Consider the following 17745-nt stretch of genomic DNA (forward strand, 5'->3'; position numbering starts at 1 on the left):
CCAAATAGGAAAAGGAGTACGTCAAGGCTGTATATTGTCACCCTGCTTATTTAACTTATATGTAGAGTACATCATGAGAAAAGCTGGGCTGGAAAAACACAAGCTGGAATCAAGATTGTTAGGAGAAATATCAATAACCTCAGATATGCAGATGACACCACCCTTAAGGCAGAAAGTGAAGAGGAACTAAAAAGCCTGTTGATGAAGGTGCAGGAGCAGAGTGAAAAAGTTGGCTTAAAGCTCAACATTCAGAAAACGAAATCATGGCATCTGGCCCCATCACTTCATGGGAAATAGATGGGGAAACAGTGGAAACAGTGTCAGATTTATTTTTTGCGCTCCAAAATCACTGCAGATGATGATTGCAGCCATGAAATTAAAAGACGCTTACTCTTTGGAAGGAAAGTTATGACCAATGTAGATAGTATATTGAAAAGCAGAGATATTACTTTGCCAACAAAGATCCATCTAGTCAAGGCTATGGTTTTTTCTGTGGTCATTTATGGATGTGAGAGTTGGACTGTGAAGAAAGCTGAGCACTGAAGAATTGATGCTTTTGAACTGTGGTGTTGGAGAAGACTCTTGAGAGTCCCTTGCACTTCAAGGAGGTCCAACCAGTCCCTCCAAAGGAGATCAGTCCTGGGTGTTCATTGGAAGGACTGATGCTGAAGCTGAAACTCCAATACTTTCGCCACCTCATGCGAAGAGGTGACTCATTGGAAAATACCCTGATGCTGGGAGGGATTGGGGACAGTAGGAGAAGGGGGCAACAGAGGATGAGATGGCTGGATGGCATCACTGACTCGATGGACATGAGTCAGTTTGGGTAAACTCTGCGAGTTGGTGGTGGACAGGGAGGCCTGGTCTGCTGTGATTCATGGGTTTGCAAAGAATTGGACACGACTGAGCAACTGAACTGAACTGACTGATACTGAATAATGATGAAGAGTGTAGATATCCTTGTCTTCTCGCTGATTGTAGAGGAAATGCTTTCAACTTTTTACCATGTAATGTCTAGTTTGTCTTATATGGCCTTTACTACGTTATGTTCCTTCGAAGCCAACTTTCTGGAGACTTCTTTTTTTTTTTTTTCAATCATAAATGGGTGCTGAATTTTGTCAAAGCTTTTTCTGCATCTAGTATGATGATCATATTGTTTTTATTCTTCAGTACAGTGTTTTACACTGATTTTTGGATATTGGAAAACCCTTGCATTCATGGGATGATTCCCACTTGATCATGGTGGATAATGCCTTTACTATATTATTGAATTCAGATTGCTAGAATTTTGTTGAGGTTTTTCGTGTCTACCTTCATCAGTGATATTGGCTTGTATTTTTCTGTTTTGTGAATGCTATCTTTGTCTAGTTTGTGTATCAGGGTGATGGTCACCTAATATACTGAGTTTGGGAGTGTTCTTTCATCTGTAACTTTTTGGAATCATTTCAGAAGTATAGCTGTTAACTCTTTTCTAAATGTTTGATAGACATTGTTTGTGAAGCCATCTGGTTCTTTAACTTTGTTTGTTGAGAATGTTTAAATCATAGTTTCAATTTCAGTACATTTAATTGCTCTATTCATATTATATGGTTCTATCTGTTTCAGTCTTGGGTGATTATACCTTTCTAAGAATTTTTCCATTTCTTCCAGTTTGACCATTTAATTGATAAATAGTTGCTTGTAGTAGTATCTTATGATCATTTGTATTACCTGATGTCCATTGTAACATTTCCTTTCTCATTTCTAATTATATTGATTTGAGCCCTCGCCTTTAATTTTTGCTTGATAAGTCTTACTAAAGGTTTGTTGTTGTTCAGCTGCTCAGTCATGTCTAACTCTTTACAAACCCATAGATTGCTGCCCCCCCCCCAGGCTTCCTTGTCCTTCACTATCTCCTGAAGTTTGCTCAAACTCATGTCCATTCAGTCGATGACACCATCCAACCATCTCATCCTCTATCACCCTCCTTCTCCTCCTGCCCTCAATCTTTCCCAGTGTCAGGTCTTTTCCAATGATTTGGCTCTTCACATCAGGTGACCAAATATTGGTGCTTCAGCTTCAGCATCAGTCTTCCCAATTAATATTAAGGATAGATTTCCTTTAGAATTGACTGGTTTGATATCCTTGCAGTCCAGGAGGCTCTCAAGAATCTTCTCCAGCACCACAGTTCAAAAGCATCAATTATCTGGCTCTCAGCCTTCATTACGGTCCAACTCTCACATCTGTATATGGCTGCTGGAAAGATCATAGCTTTGAATATATGGACCTTTTTCAGCAAAGTGATGTCTCTTTATTTAATATGCTGTCTAGGTTTGTCATAGTTTTCCTTTCAAGGAGCAAGCGTCTTTTATTTTCATGGCAGCAGTTATCACCCTCAGTGATTTTTCAGCCCAATAAAATAAAGTCTATTACTGTTTCCATTGTTCTCCCATCTATTTGTCATGAAGTGATGGGACCAGATGCCATGATCTTAGTATTTTGAATGTTGAGTTTTAAGCCAGCTTTTTCACTCTCCTCTTTCACCTTGATCAAGATGCTTTTTAGTTCCTCTCCATTTTCTGCAATTATGTTGGTGTTATCTGCATATCTGAGGTTATTGATATTTCTCCTAGCAATCTTGATTCCAGCTTGTGATTCATGCAACCTGGCATTTTGCATGAATTACTCTGCATATAAGTTAAGTAAGCAGGGTGACAATATATAGCCTTGATGTACTCTTTTCTCAACTTTGAACCAGTTTGTTGTTCCATGTCCAGTTCTAACTGTTCCTTCTTGACCTGCATACAGGTTTCTCAGGAGGCAAGTAAGATGGTCTGGTATTCCCATATCTTTAAGAATTCCCCACAGTTTGTTGTGATTCACACAGTCAAAGGCTTTAGCATAGTAAATGAAGTAGAAGTAGATATTTCTGTAGAATTCCCTTGCTTTTTCTTTTAACAGCATGAAAAGCAAAAGTATATGCTAAAAATTTGTCAGTTTTATCTTCTCAAAGAAGCCATTTTTAGTTTCATTGATCTTTTCTTTTTTTCTAAATATTTCTGTTTCTAATTAATTTATTTCTGCTCTGATTTTTAAATTTCTTTCCTCATGCTCTCTGGGTTCTGTTAGTTTTTCTTTGTCTAGTTGCTTTAGGGGTAAAGTTAGGTTGTTTATTTGAGATTTTATTGTTTCCTGAGGTAAGAGTGTATTTCTATAAACTTCCATATCAGAACTGTTTTTGCACAGCTTTTGGAATGTTGTGTTTTTGTTTCATTGTCTCTATTTTTTTTTATTTCCTCTTTTATTTCTTTAGTGATCAATTGATTCTTGTGTACAATATCATTTAGCCTCCACATGTTTGTGATTTTTAGAGTTTTTATTTTCTTGTAGATAATTGCCAATTTGATAGTGTTTTGGTCAGAAAAGATGCTTGATATAACTTCAGTTTTATTAAATTTACCAAGACTTTTTGTGGCCCAGTATGTGGTCAATCTTGGAGAATGTTCATTGAGCCCATGAGAAGAATAGGTATTCTGCTGTTTTTGGTTGGAAAGCTCTATAAAAATCAGTTAAGTTTATCAGAACTAATGTGTCTTTCAAGGCCTGTTTTTCCTTATTGATTTTCTGTCTGGATGTTCTGTCCATTGGTGTAAGTGGGCTAAATCCCCTGGTGTTACTGCATTACTGTCAATTTCTCCCTTTATGGCTATTGATACTTGCCTTATATATTGAGGTTTTTCTATGTTGGGTGCATATATATTTGTAATATCTTATTTTTAGCTTGATCTCTTGATCATTATAAAGTGTTCCTTTGTCTCTTATATTATTTAAAGTATTTCTTCTGATTTTAGTATTGCAATTTTAACTTTCTTTCGCTTTCTGTTTGCATGGATTATCTTTTCGTACCCCCTCACTTTCTGTTTGTATGTGTCCCTAGGTCTGAAGTAGATCTCTTGTAGCAGCATATATACAAGTCTTGATTTTGTATCCAGGCAGCCAATCTGTGTCTTTTGATTGGAGTATTTCATCTGTTTATGTTAAGGGTAATAATCTATATGAATATTCTTATTGCCATCTTGTCAATTGTTTTGGATTTGTTTTTATAAGTACATTTTCTTCCCTTCCTCTTTTGTTCTTTTCTCTTGTGATTTGATAATTAATCTTAGTGTTGTATTTTTATTCCTTTGTGTGTGTGTGTGTCTATCGTTGATTTTCAGCTTGCCATTAACATGACATTTAAATATGGCAATCTATATATGAATAAAATTGTTTTAAGTTGCTGGTCTTTTAATTTCAGATGCATTTCCCATACCCTACATTTGTGTTCTTCTCTTCTAACAATTGCTGGTTTAAATACCACATTTGTGTGTGGATGATTTCCTAACTTTACTATGTGGTTGTCTTTACTGATGAGCTTTTCCATTCATAAGTTTCTTGTTTCTAGTTGTGACCTTTTCTTTTTCCAATTACAAATGTCCCTTCAGCATTTGTTGCAAAGCTTGTCTGGTGGTACTGAATTCTTGTTTCTAGTTGTGTCCTTTTCCAATTAGAGAAGTACCTTTAGCATTTGTTGTAAAGCTTGTCTGGTGGTGCTGAATTCACTTAACTTTGCTTGTTTGTGATGCTTTTGATTTTTCCATTGAACTTGAATGAGTGTCTTGCTGGGTAGAATATTCTAGGCTGTGGTTTCTTCCTTTTCATCATTTTAAATATATCTTGCCACTCCTTTCTCGCTTGCAGAGTTCCTGTTGAGAAATCAACTCATAACTTTATGAGAGTTCCCTTGTTTATTATTTGTTGCTTTTTCCTGGTAGCTTTTTTCATAGTTTTCTTTGTCTTTAATTTTTATCAGTTTGGTTACTACATGTCTCGGTATGTTCCTCCTTGGATTTATTCTGCCTAAAACTCTGTGCTTCCTGGATTTGGGTGACTGTTTCCTTTTCCATGTTAGGGAAGTTTTTAGCTATTATCTCTTCAAATATTTTCTCAGATCCTTTTTCTCTGTCCTCTACTTCTGGAACACCTATAATGTGAATATTGATTCATATACTGTTCTTCCAGATGTTTCTTAGGCTGTTTTAATTTATTTTTCTTTATTCTATTCTGTGGCAGTAATTTCTGCTATTCTGTGTTCGATATCCATTCTTCTGCCAAAGTTATTCTGCTATTGATTCCTTCTAGTGCATTTTCATTTCAGCTATTATATTTTTCATGTTTGTTTGTTCTTTAGTTCTTCTAGATCTTTCTTAAATATTTATTGTGTCTTCTTGATCTTCGCCTTTATTCTTTTTCTGAGATCCTGGATCATCTTCACTGCCATTATTCTGAATTCTTTTTCTGAAGGTTGCCTACTTCACTTAGTTATTCTGGTAGTTGTCACTTTATCTGGGAGATACTTCTTTGCCATTTTGCTTTGTCTAACTTTCTGTGATTGTTGTTTCTGTTCTGCAGGCTGTAGGATTGTAGTTCTGCTTGCTTCTGCTATCTGTCCTCTGATTGATGAGGCTATCTAAGAGGCTTGTGTAGGCTTCCTGAAGGTAGAGATTGGTGATGAATGGAGCCAGTTCTTGTCCTTCTGGTGGGCAGGGCTGTATTCAGTAAGACTTTTAGCCACTTTTGTATTGATGGGTGGAGAAGACAATGGCACCCCACTCCAGTACTCTTGCCTGGAAAATCCCATGGACGGGGGAGCCTGGTGGGCTGCAGTCAATGGGCTCGCTAAGAGTCAGGCACGACTGAGCGACTTCACTTTCACTTTTCACTTTTATGCACTGGAGAAGGAAATGGCAAGCCACTCCAGTATTCTTGCCTGGAGAATCCCAGGGACGGGGGAGCCTGGTGGGCTGCTGTCTATGGGGTTGCACAGAGTCGGACACGACTGAAGCAACTTAACAGTAGCAGCAGCAGCTATTGATGGGTAGAGCTATGTTCCCCACCCTTTTACTTGTTTGGCCAGAGGCTTCCCAGTACTGGTGCCTACAGGCTGTTGGTGGGGCTAGTTGTAACCTCTGCAGTATCTCACACCATGAGTGCCCCCTATAATTGTTGCTGCAAGTTTATTTGCCCCCACAGTGGTCCCCAGCCCTACCGCCCCATGAAAGACCCTCCAATACCAGCCAGTATATCTGACCCAGTCTCTTATGGGGTCACTGCTTCATTTCCCTGGGTCCTGGTGCACATGGGTCCTTGTGTGTACCCTCCAAGAGTAGAGCCTGTTTCCCCCAGTCTGGTGTAATTCCTGCAGGCACACACTGCTAGCCTTCAAAGCCAGATGTTCTGGGGTTGTCTCTGCCTGTTGTCAGATCCTCATGCTGGGAAGACTGAAGTGGGTCTCAGACCTTTACTTCAGTGGGAGAACTTTTGTGGTATAATTGTTTTCCACTTTGTGAATCTTCCACATGGCAGGTATGGGATTTGATTTTATCGTGATTGTGTCCCTGTTCCCGTCTCATTGTGGATTTTTCTTTGTTTTTTTTTTTTTTTTTTTTTTATTCTTCCAATTTTATTTTATTGGGTATCATTTTGGTACATTTCAGTGTCTTTTTGTGAATGGTTGCTTAGCAGTTAACTGTGATTCTGATGTTCTCATAAGAAGGGGTTAGCATATGTTCTTCCATTCCTCCACCTGTACACATTCTTTCTAAATTGGCAAATCTGATGTGTGAATGTAATATGCACATGTGTCTGTATTTATGGGTTCACATGGATATAGAAATGTGTGTGGTATTTGTGTGTGGAGGTTTGTGTATGAATATAGGTGAGTTTACACAAGCATTGTAAAAATTGCTTTATATTAATAAAATAATGTAATTATATTGCAAGGGCTGGCACACTTTCTGCAGTGATCTGCTATGTTTTCTTTTTTTCTTTTTTTTCTCTCAGCGTATAAGAAGGAGGCCAGTAAAAGTATGATGACTACTTAAATGTTTACTCCCCTTTATTCTTTTTTGCTAAGGTAACTTTCGAGGCAAAATAGCCCATTCTTTAGCAGAAGGGTCAACAAGGATATTCCATAGAAAGTCATTCCCTATACCATTTCAGAGTGCTTCTTCTGACAGTTTTGTCTTAGATGGGTTTTTAGTGCATAGTGAGTTCTGTCTTAATCAACTATCCAGAGCTCTTACTAGACACCAGAAGATATTAGCAAGAGTTTTGGTATTTTCCCAAGTTTTCCATGTTATGCTCTATGTTTTCTCTGTTTTGAATTGAGAATCAGATGCATATTTAATACTTTTTTTTTCAGATTTTCAACTTGTCCATTGTAAGATGAAGTTATTACAAGAGTAGAAAATTAAATTTTGAAAGGATATTGTTCATAAATTAGACTCGGGTTTCCTTTTGGCTTGTGCTGTCTAGTATAGCCCTGTTAAACGTATCCTGTTTTCAATTACATTAAGAAATGATCCCTGTTTTAAAAGGAATGGTTCTGGTTTTAGGTATAACAGCTGCAGCAATGGCTGAGGCAATGAAGCTGCAGAAGATGAAGCTTATAGCCATGAACACTCTTCAGGGAAAAGGAAGTCAAAATGGAAATGAATCAGAGCCTGATGATCTTAATTCTCATACAGGTGAGTGTCTTTAGGAATCCAAGGCAGGTGGCTCTCTTTGACTTATTCTGGAATTGGAGAGAGGAGGAAAGGAGAGAATAACATGTATACTTTGATTATAAGCAGCTACTACAAAAGGAGGGGGCTTCCCTGGTGGCTCAGTGGTAAAGAACCCACGTGCCAATGCAGGAGATGTAAAAGATGTTCGATACTTGGGTCAGGGAGATCTCCTGGAGGAGGGCACAGCAACCCAATCCAGTATTTTTGCCTGCAGAATCCCATGGATAGAGGAGCCTGGCAGCCTGCTGTTAGTGTCACACAGAGTCAGACACAACTGAAGCAATTTAGCACACATGCACACAAAAAAGGAGGCTTAATCCTACCTCTAACTTGTACATTGAAATTAGAAAACTATTATAGATCAAAACCTCATTTCAGGAAACATTTAGTATCTCCATTGTTTGTTGTTGTGGGGTTAAATTCTAATTTTTATAGTGCTACCTATTGCACCCTTTGCTTACTAAATGATGCCTACTTCAGTTTCACCACAGCCTTCTTCACTTTTTTTTTTTTTTTTCTAAATTTAACACTGAAATGCAATACTGAGAATCTACCTTTGTTTTGAGGTGCTAGGAGATGAGGCATTATCAGTAGGGGCTAAAGAAATGTGGTAGAACAAGCAGAAAGCAAAGAAAAAAGATGGGGGTGGGAAGGAAATGAGAAAAATGCCTGTGAAATGGAATGTCCTCTTCCTTCTTAGTAACTGTTTTTTTTTTTTTTTTTCCCATTACCCTGTAATAATTGTACCTTGACTTTGATCATAAGATCACCCTCGAGATCTCTTTAGGAAGTAGGTGGGATTATGACTATCTGTGTAACACACGTGAATGGATAAATAACTAGACAAATAAATAAAGTGTACTTTTAATAAGGAATAATAAGGGGCAACCAATAATGGTCATAGGAGCCACAAGCTTCCAATATGCTTTTTCAGTTAAATTCAATATAATTTGATAGGCAAATAGGTAGCAGCATTTTCTCTCTTCTATTAGGCTCATAAAATTTCAAGCATTTTGGGACTTTCTTTTGAAGAGAAAAGGAAAGGAGAATTAAAGAAATAAATTACTGAATCATTTCAACATAATAAACTCATGTAAAGTTGAAGTGTTCATGGGGAATTATGGAGTGGGAATTGGTCTTCAACCAGTGTTCACAATGGGGAATAAATGGAAACATGTTCATTTTTATATTGTGTAAGTTTGAAATGTACACAGTGTTGATTTGATGCACTTATATATTACTTTATAATTATTAACAATAATGTTAACACCTCTATTATGTCATAATTATCATTTCTGTTTTGGTAGTGAGAACTTTTAGGATCAATTCTAATAGCAACTTTTAAATATACAATACCATATTGTTAATTCCAATCATAGTGTTGTGCATTAGATTTCTTGAAATTATCCATCTTCTATCTCTCATGTTAACTAGTTTATTTCTTACCAAATTCCTGGGAAAATGGAATTTTCAAAATTTCCATTTTGCAGATGGTGAAACAGAGGCACAGAGTGTTTAAGCTTTGCTGATAATCACAAAGCTAGTAAGTGGCAGAGCTCAGTTTCAACCGTATATGGTTAAGTCCAAAGTATGTACCCTTTTCACATTCTCCTCCACTTCAATGTTGTTTTGTAAGAGGAATTTTATTTTGTTTAACCTTGGAATAAATTTTTAAATTAATTTATTTATTTTACTTAGAAGATAATTACTTTAAAGTATTGTAGTGGTTTTTCAAATATATTGACAGGAATCAACCATGTGTGCACATGTGTCCCCCATCCTGAATCCCTCTCCCACCTCCCTCCCCATCCCATCCCTCAGGGACGTCCCAATGCACTGGCCCTGAGTGCCCTGTCTCATGCATTGAACCTGGACTGGCGATCTATTTCACATATGGTAATATATATGTTTCAGTGCTATTCTTTCAAATCATTCCACCCTCGTCTTCTCCCAAAGAGTCCAAAAGTCTGTTCTTTACATCAGTATCTCTTTTGCTATCTCACATGTAGGGTCATTGTTACCATCATTTTAATTTCATATATATGCGTTAGTATACTTTATTGGTATTTATCTTTCTGACTTACTTCACTCTGTATAATAGGTTCCAGTTTCATCTACCTCATTAGAATAGGTTCTAATGCAATCTTTTTAATACTGAGTAATATTCCATTGTGCATATGTACCACAACTTTCTTATGCATTTGTTTGCCAGTGGACATCTAGGTTGCTTCCATGTTCGAGCTATTGTAAACAGAGCTGTAATGAACATTGGGATACATGTGTCTCTTTCAATTCTAGTTTCCTCAGTGTGTATGCCCAGCAGTGGGATTGCGGGGTCGTATGGCAGTTCTATTTCCAGTTTTTTAAGGAATCTCCACACTGTTCTCCATAGTGGCTATACTAGTTTGCATTCCCACCAACAGTGTAAGAGGGTTCCGTTTTCTCCACATCCTCTCCAGCATTTATTGTTTGTAGACTTTTTGATAGCAGCCATTCTGACTGGGGAGAGATGGTAGCTCATAGTGGTTTTGATTTGCATTTCTCTGATAATGAGTGATGTTGAGTATGTATTCATGTGTTTGTTAGCCATCTGTATGTCTTCTTTGAAGAAATGTCTGTTTAGTTCTTTGGCCAATTTTTGATTGGGTCATTTATTTTTCTGGAACTGAGCTGCAGGAGTTGCCTATATATTTCTGAGATTAATTCTTTGTCAGTTGCTTCATTTGCTATTATTTTCTCCCATTCTGAAAGCTGTCTTTTCACCTTGCTTATAGTTTCCTTCATTGTGCAAAAGCTTTAAGTTTAATTAAGTCACATAGTTTATTTTTGCTTTTATTTCCATTACTCTAGGAGGTGGGTCATAGAGGATCCTGCTGTGATTTATGTCAGGGATTATTTTGCCTATATTTTTCTCTAGGAGTTTTATAGTTTCTGGTCTTATATTTAGATCTTTAACCCATTTTGAGTTTACTTTTCTATATGGTGTTAGACAGTGTTCTAGTTTCATTCTTTTACATGTGCTTGAACAGTTTTTGCAGCATGGATACAAAAACAAGACCCCTATATATGCTGTCTACGAGAGACCCACCTCAAAACAAGGGACACATACAGACTGAAAGTGAAGGGATGGAAAAAGATATTTCATGTAAATGACGACTAAAAGAAAGCAGGAGTAGCAATACTCATGTCAGATAAAATAGACTTTAAAACAAAGGCTGTGAAAAGAGACAAAGAAGGACAATATATAATGATCAAAGGATCAATCCAAGAACAAGATACAAGAATTGTAAATATATATGCACTCAACGTAGGAAGACTGCAATATGTAATGCAAACACTAACAAGTATGAAAGGGGAAATTAACAGTAACACAATAATAGTGGGAGACTTTAATACCCCACTCACAACTATGGATAGATCAACCAGGCAGAAAATTAGAAAGGAAACAAAAACTTTAAAAGATAAAATGGACCAGATAGACCTAATTATATATCTATAGGACATTTCACCCCTAAACAATGAATTTCACCCCTTTCTCAACTGCACAAGGAACATTCTCCAGGATAGTTCACATCCTGGGCCATAAATCTAGCCTTGGTAAATTCAAAAAACTTGAAATCATAGGAAGCATCCTTTCTGATCAAAAAGTGGTAAGATTAGATGTCAACTACAGAAAAAAAATATTAAAAATACAAACATATGAAGGCTAAACAAAACTCTTTTAAATAACAAAAAAATCATAGAAGCAATAAAAAAAGAAATCAAAATATGCATAGAAACAAATGAAAATGAAAACACAACAACCAAAACCTGTGGGATTCAGTAAAAGCAGTGCTAAGGGGAAGGTTCATAGCAATACACAATTTCCTCAAGAAACAAGAGAAAAATAAAATAAATAACATAACATTACACCTAAAGCAACTAGAAAAAGAAGAAATTAAGAACCCCAAGGTTAGTAGAATGATAAAAATTGGGGCAGAAATAAATAAAAAAGAAACAGAGGAGACTATAACAAAAATCAACAAAACTGAAGCTCGTTATTTGAGAAGATAAATAAAAGAGACAAACCATTAGCCAGACTCATAAAGAAAAAAAAGGGAGAGGAACCAAATAAATAAAATTAGAAATGAAATTGGAGAAATCACAACAGACAAAACAGAAATACAATGGACCATAAGAGATTACTATCAGCAACTGTATGCCAATAAAATACACAACTTGAAATAAATGGACGAATTCTTAGAAAAGTTTCAGTTCAGTTCATTTCAGTCGATCAATCGTGTCCGACTCTTTGCGACCCCATGAATCACAGCACAACAGGCCTCCCTGTCCATCATCAACTCCTGGAGGTCACTCAAACTCATGTCCACTGAGTCAGTGATGCCATCCAGCCATCTCATCCTCTGTTATCCCCTTCTCCTGCCCCCAATCCTTCCCAGCATCAGGGTCTTTCCAATGAGTCACCTTTTTGCATAAGGTGGCCAAAGTATTGAAGTTTAAGCTTCAGCATCAGTCCTTCCAATGAACACCCAGGACTGATCTTGTTTAGGATGGACTAGTTGGATCTCCTTGAAGTCCAAGGGACTCTCAAGAGTCTTCTCCAACACCACAGTTCAAAAGCATCAATTCTTCAGCACTCAGCTTTCTTCACAGTCCAACTCACACATCCATACATGACCACTGGAAAAACAATAGCCTTGACTAGATGGATATTTGTTGGCAAAGTAATATCTCTGCTTTTGAATATACTATATAGGTTGGTCATAACTTTCCTTCCAAGGAGTAAGTGTCTTTTAAATTCATGGCTGCAATAACCATCTGCCGTGATTTTGGAGTGCAAAAAAATAAAGTCAGCCACTGTTTCCACTGTTTCCCCATCTATTTCCTATGAAGTGATGGGACCAGATGCCATAATCTTAGTTTTCTGAATGTTGAGCTTTAAGCCAACTTTTTCACTCTTCTCTCTTACTTTCATCAAGAGGCGTTTTAGTTCCTCTTTACGTTCTGCCATAAGGCTGGTGTCATCTGCATATCTGAGATTATTGATATTTCTCCCAGCAATCTTGATTCCAGCTTGTGCTTCTTCCAGCCCAGTGTTTCTCATGATATACTCCGCATATAAGTTAAATAAGGAGGGTGACAATATATAGCCTTGACGTTCTCCTTTTCCTATTTGGAACCAGTCTGTTGTTCCATGTCCAGTTCTAACTGTTGCTTCCTGACCTGCATATAGGTTTCTCAAGAGGCAAGTCAGGTGGTATGGTATTCCCATCTCTTTCAGAATTTTCCACTGTTTATTGTGATCCACACAGTCAAAGGCTTTGGCATAGTCAATAAAGCAGAAATACATGTGTGTGTGTGTGTGTGTGTGTGTGTGTGTGTGTGTTTTCCCCCTAGAGCTCTCTTGCTTTTTTGATGTCCCAGCAGATATTGACAATTTGATCTCTGGTTCCTTTGCCTTTTCTAAAACCAGCTTGGACATACGGAATATCACTATTCACATACTGCTGAAGCCTGGCTTGGAGACATTTGGGCTTTACTTTACTAGTGTGTGAGATGAGTGCAATTGTGCGGTAGTTTGGGAATTCTTTAGCATTGCCTTTCTTTGGGACTGGAATGAAAACTGAACTTTTCTAGTCCTGTGGCCACTGCTGAGTTTTCCAAATTTGCTGGCATTTTGAGTGCAGAACTTTAACAGCATCATCATTCAGGATTTAAAATAGCCACACTGGAATTCCATCATCTCCACTAGCTTTGTTCATAGTGATGCTTTCTAAAGCCCACTTGACGGCACATTCCAGGATGTCTGACTCTAGGTGAGTGATCACACAATCATGATTATCTGGGTCATGAATCTCTTTTTTGTACAGTTCCTCTGTGTATTCTTGCCACCTCTTCTTAATGTCTTCTGCTTCTGTTAGGTCCATACCATTTCTGTCCTTTATTGAGCCCATCTTTGCATGAAATGTTCCCTTGGTATCTCTAATTTTCTTGTAGAGATCTTTAGTCTTTCACAGTCTGTTGTTTTTCTCTATTTCTTTGCCTTGATCGCTGAGGAAGGCTTTCTTATCTCTCCTTGCTATACTTTGGAACTCTGCATTCAGATGTTTATATCTTTCCTTTTCTCCTTTGCTTTTTGCTACTCTTCTTTTCACAGCTATTTGTAAGGCCTCTTCAGACAGCCATTTTGCTTTTTTGCATTTCTTTTCCATGGGGATGGTCTTGATCCCCGTCTCTTGTACAATGTCATGAACCTCCATCCATAGTTCATCAGGCATTCTGTCTATCAGATCTAGTCCCTTAAATCTATTTCTCACTGCCACTGTATAATCATAAGGGATTTGATTAAGGCCATACCTGAATGGTCTAGTGGTTTTCCCTACTTTCTTCAATTTAAGTCTGAATTTGGCAATAAGCAGTTCATGATCTGAGCCACAGTCAGCTCTCGGTCTTGTTTTTGCTGACTGTATAGAGCTTCTGCATCTTTGGCTGCAAAGAACATAATCAATTTGATTTTGGTGTTGACCATCTGGTGATGTCCATTTGTTGAGTCTTCACTTGTGTTGTTGGAAGACAGTGTTTGTTATGATCAGTGTGTTCTCTTGGCAAAAGTCTATTAGGCTTTGCCCTGCTTTATTCCATACTCCAAGGCCAAATTTGCCTGTTACCCCAGGAGTTTCTTGACTTCCTACTTTTGCATTCCAGGCCCCTATAAGGAAAAGGACATCTTTTTCAGGTGTTAGTTCTAAAAGGTCTTGTAGGTCTTCATAGAACCATTCAACTTCAGCTTCTTCTATGTTACTGGTTGGGGCATTGGCTTGGATGACTGTAATATTAAATGGTTTGCTTTGGAAATGAATAAAGATCATTCTGACATTTTTTATATTGCATACAAGTACTGCATTTCGGACTCTTTTGTTGACCATAATGGCTACTCCATTTCTTCCAAAGGATTCCTGCCCACAGTAGTAGATATAATGGTCATCTGAGTTAAATTCATCCATTCCAGTCCATTTTAGTTCGCTGATTCCTAGAATGTCAACTTTCACTCTTGCCATCTCCTGTTTGACCACTTCCAATTTGCCTTGATTCAATGACCTGACATCCCAGGTTCCTATTCAATATTGCTCTTTACAGCATCAGATGTTGCTTCTATCACCAGTCACATCCACAATGGGTATTGCTTTTACTTTGGCACCATCCCTTCATTCTTTCTGGAGTTATTTCTCCACTGATCTCCAGTAGCATATTGGACACCTACCAAACTGGGGAGTTCCCCTTTCAGTATCCTATCGTTTTGCCTTTTCATACTGTTCATGGGGTTCTCAAGGCAAGAATACTGAAGTGGTTTGCCATTCCCTTCTCCAGTGGACCACATTCTGTCAGACCTCTCCACCATGACCCTCCCATCTTGGGTGGCCCCACATGGCATGGCTTAGTTTCATTGAGTCAGACGAGGCTGTGGTCCTTGTGATCAGATTAGCTAGTTTTCTGTGATTATGGTTTCACTGTGTCTGCTCTCTGATGCTCTCTCGCAACACCTACCATCTTACTTGGGTTTATCTTACCTTGGATGTGGGGTATCTCTTCATGGCTGCTCCAGCAAAGCACAGCCGCTGCTCCTTACCTTGAACGAGGGGCATCTCCTCACGGCTGCTTCTCCTCACCTTGAATATGAAATAGCTCCTCTTGGCCCTCCTGTGCCTGAACAGCCGCTGCTCCTTGGACGTGGGGTTGCTCTTCTCAGCCGCCTCCTCTGACCTCCCCTGAAAAGTATAACCTTCCAAAACTGAACCAACAAGAAACAGAAAATCTTAACAGATCCATCACAAGCCCAAATATCAAAACTGTAGTAAAAAATCTTCTACAAACAAAAGCTCAGAACCAGATGGTTTCTCAGGGGAATTCTACCAATATTTTAGAGAAGAGCTAACACCTATCCTACTCAAACTCTTCCAGAAAATTTCAGAGTAAAGTAAACTGCCAAACTCGTTCTATGATGCCACCATCACCCTAATAGGAAAACCAGACAAAGATGCTACAAAAAGAAAATAAAAGAAAACTACAGGCCAATATCACTGATGAACATAGATGCAAAAATCCTCAATAAAGTTCTAGAAAACAGAATCCAACAATATATTAAAAAGATCATACATCGTGACCAATTGGGCTTTATCCCAGGAATGCAAGGATTCATTAATATTCACAAATAAATCAATGTAATACACCACATTAACAAATTGAAAGATAAAAATCATTTGATTATCTCAATAGATACAGAGAAAGCCTTTGACAAAATTCAACATCCATTTATGATAAAAATAAATAAATAAATAAATAAGCCCTGCAGAAAGCAGGCAAAGAAGGAATATACCTCAACATAATAAAAGCCATATATAATATACCCACAGCAAATTTTATCCTCAATGATGAATTATTGAAAGCATTTCTGCTAAAGTTAGGAACAAAACAAGGGTGCCCACTCTCACCCCTATTATTCAACATAGTTTTGGAAGTTTTATACACAGCAGTCAGAGAAGAAAAAGAAATTACACACATATATATATATATATATATATATATATATATAGTATATACACAAGAAATATATAAGCAATATATATAAACAAAAGAAAAAATGTATATATGTAGCTATAAAACACTGATGAAAGAAATCAAAGATGACACGAATAGATGGAGAAATATACCATGTTCATGCATTGGAAGAATCAATATAGTAAAAATGAGTATACTGCCCAAAGCAATCTATGGATACAATGTAGTCCCTATCAAGCTACCAACAGTATTTTTCAGAAAACTAGAACAAATACTTTCACAAATTGTATGGAAATACAAAAAACTTCAAATAGTCAAAGCAATCTACAAATTGTAGATTTTTTACAGTGTGTTTGAACAAAAATATTGGATTAAACAAGCAAAATATGGTGAGAGGGAAATGCACATGAAATCCATTGTAACCACAAATGAAAAACCTTCAATATATACACAAAAACTAGAGAGAAAGAAATACAAAGCATCACACTAATGAAAATCGTAATAGTTTGAAAGGAAATGACTAAAGGAAGAAGAAAATAATGGAGAAGTACCACAGTAATGACCAGAAAACAAGCAAAAAAAAAAAAAAAAAAAAAAGTAACTACATGCCTATCAATAGTCACTTTATAAGTCAATGGACTAATTGCTCCAATCTAAAGACATCAAGGTGGTTGATTGAATAAAACACAAAAGATCAGTCTATATGCCGCTTAAGAGACTCACTTCAGAGGTAAAGACATGCACAGAATGAAAGTGAGGTGTGGGAAGAGATATTCCATGCAAATGGAAATGAAAAGAAAGCTAAGATAGCAAGATGCATGTCAAAATGACATTAAAACAGTCTAAAACAAAAGACTAAGAATTTCATTAGTAATGATACATGTATCAATACAAGAAGAGGATATAACATTTATAAACATATGTGTACCTAATGTAGGAACACCTAAATATACAATGGAAATATTAACAGAAATAAAGGGAGAAATTAACATATTACAATAGTTGGGGACTTTAACACCCCACTAATATCAATGGGCAAATCATCCAGACATTAAATCAGTAAGTCAACGGTGGTCTTAAATGAAAAATTTGACCAACTGGGCTTAATAGATTTCTTGAGGGACAAACCAGCAGTACATGCATTCTTTTAAAGAGCACATGAAATATTATCCAGAATAGATCATGATAGATCACAAAACAATTTTCAACAAATGCTAAGAGAATAGAAATTACATCAAGCATCTTTTCTGACAAAAATTGTATAAAACATAGATCAAGTAGAGGGAGAAAATGGGAGAAAGACAAACAGGTGGAGTATAAAAAAATTTTACTAAAAATCAAATGTGCCAGTGAAGAAATCAAAAAGGAAATCAGAATATATTTGAGATAAATGAAAATGAAAGCATAAGTTTTCAAAATCTATAGGGTGTAGTAAAAACAGTTTTAAGTGGAAAGTTTATAGGCCTACTTAAAGAAAAAGAAATCTAAAAAAATAAAAATAAAAAAATAACCTACCACATATAGGAATTAGAAAAATAAAAAACAAACACAAAAAGAACAAAAGGAAGGAAATAATACAGATTACAGAAGAAATAAATAAAAG

General features: G+C 36.9%; 1 protein-coding gene across 1 annotated transcript in view; it reads left to right on the forward strand.

Annotated features, from left to right (window-relative positions):
• The window catches only part of DACH2 (dachshund family transcription factor 2), an 856348-nt gene that overhangs the window by 527092 nt on the left and 311511 nt on the right, over window positions 1–17745 (forward strand). Inside the window, exon 4 of the mRNA XM_027534851.1 lies at window positions 7416–7547. Coding sequence (XP_027390652.1) covers window positions 7416–7547 — 132 coding nt within the window. The remainder of the gene's footprint in view (window positions 1–7415; window positions 7548–17745) is intronic.

Source organism: Bos indicus x Bos taurus, chromosome X (assembly GCF_003369695.1).
Source record: "Bos indicus x Bos taurus breed Angus x Brahman F1 hybrid chromosome X, Bos_hybrid_MaternalHap_v2.0, whole genome shotgun sequence".
In the NCBI taxonomy this organism is placed as follows: Eukaryota; Metazoa; Chordata; class Mammalia; order Artiodactyla; family Bovidae; genus Bos; species Bos indicus x Bos taurus.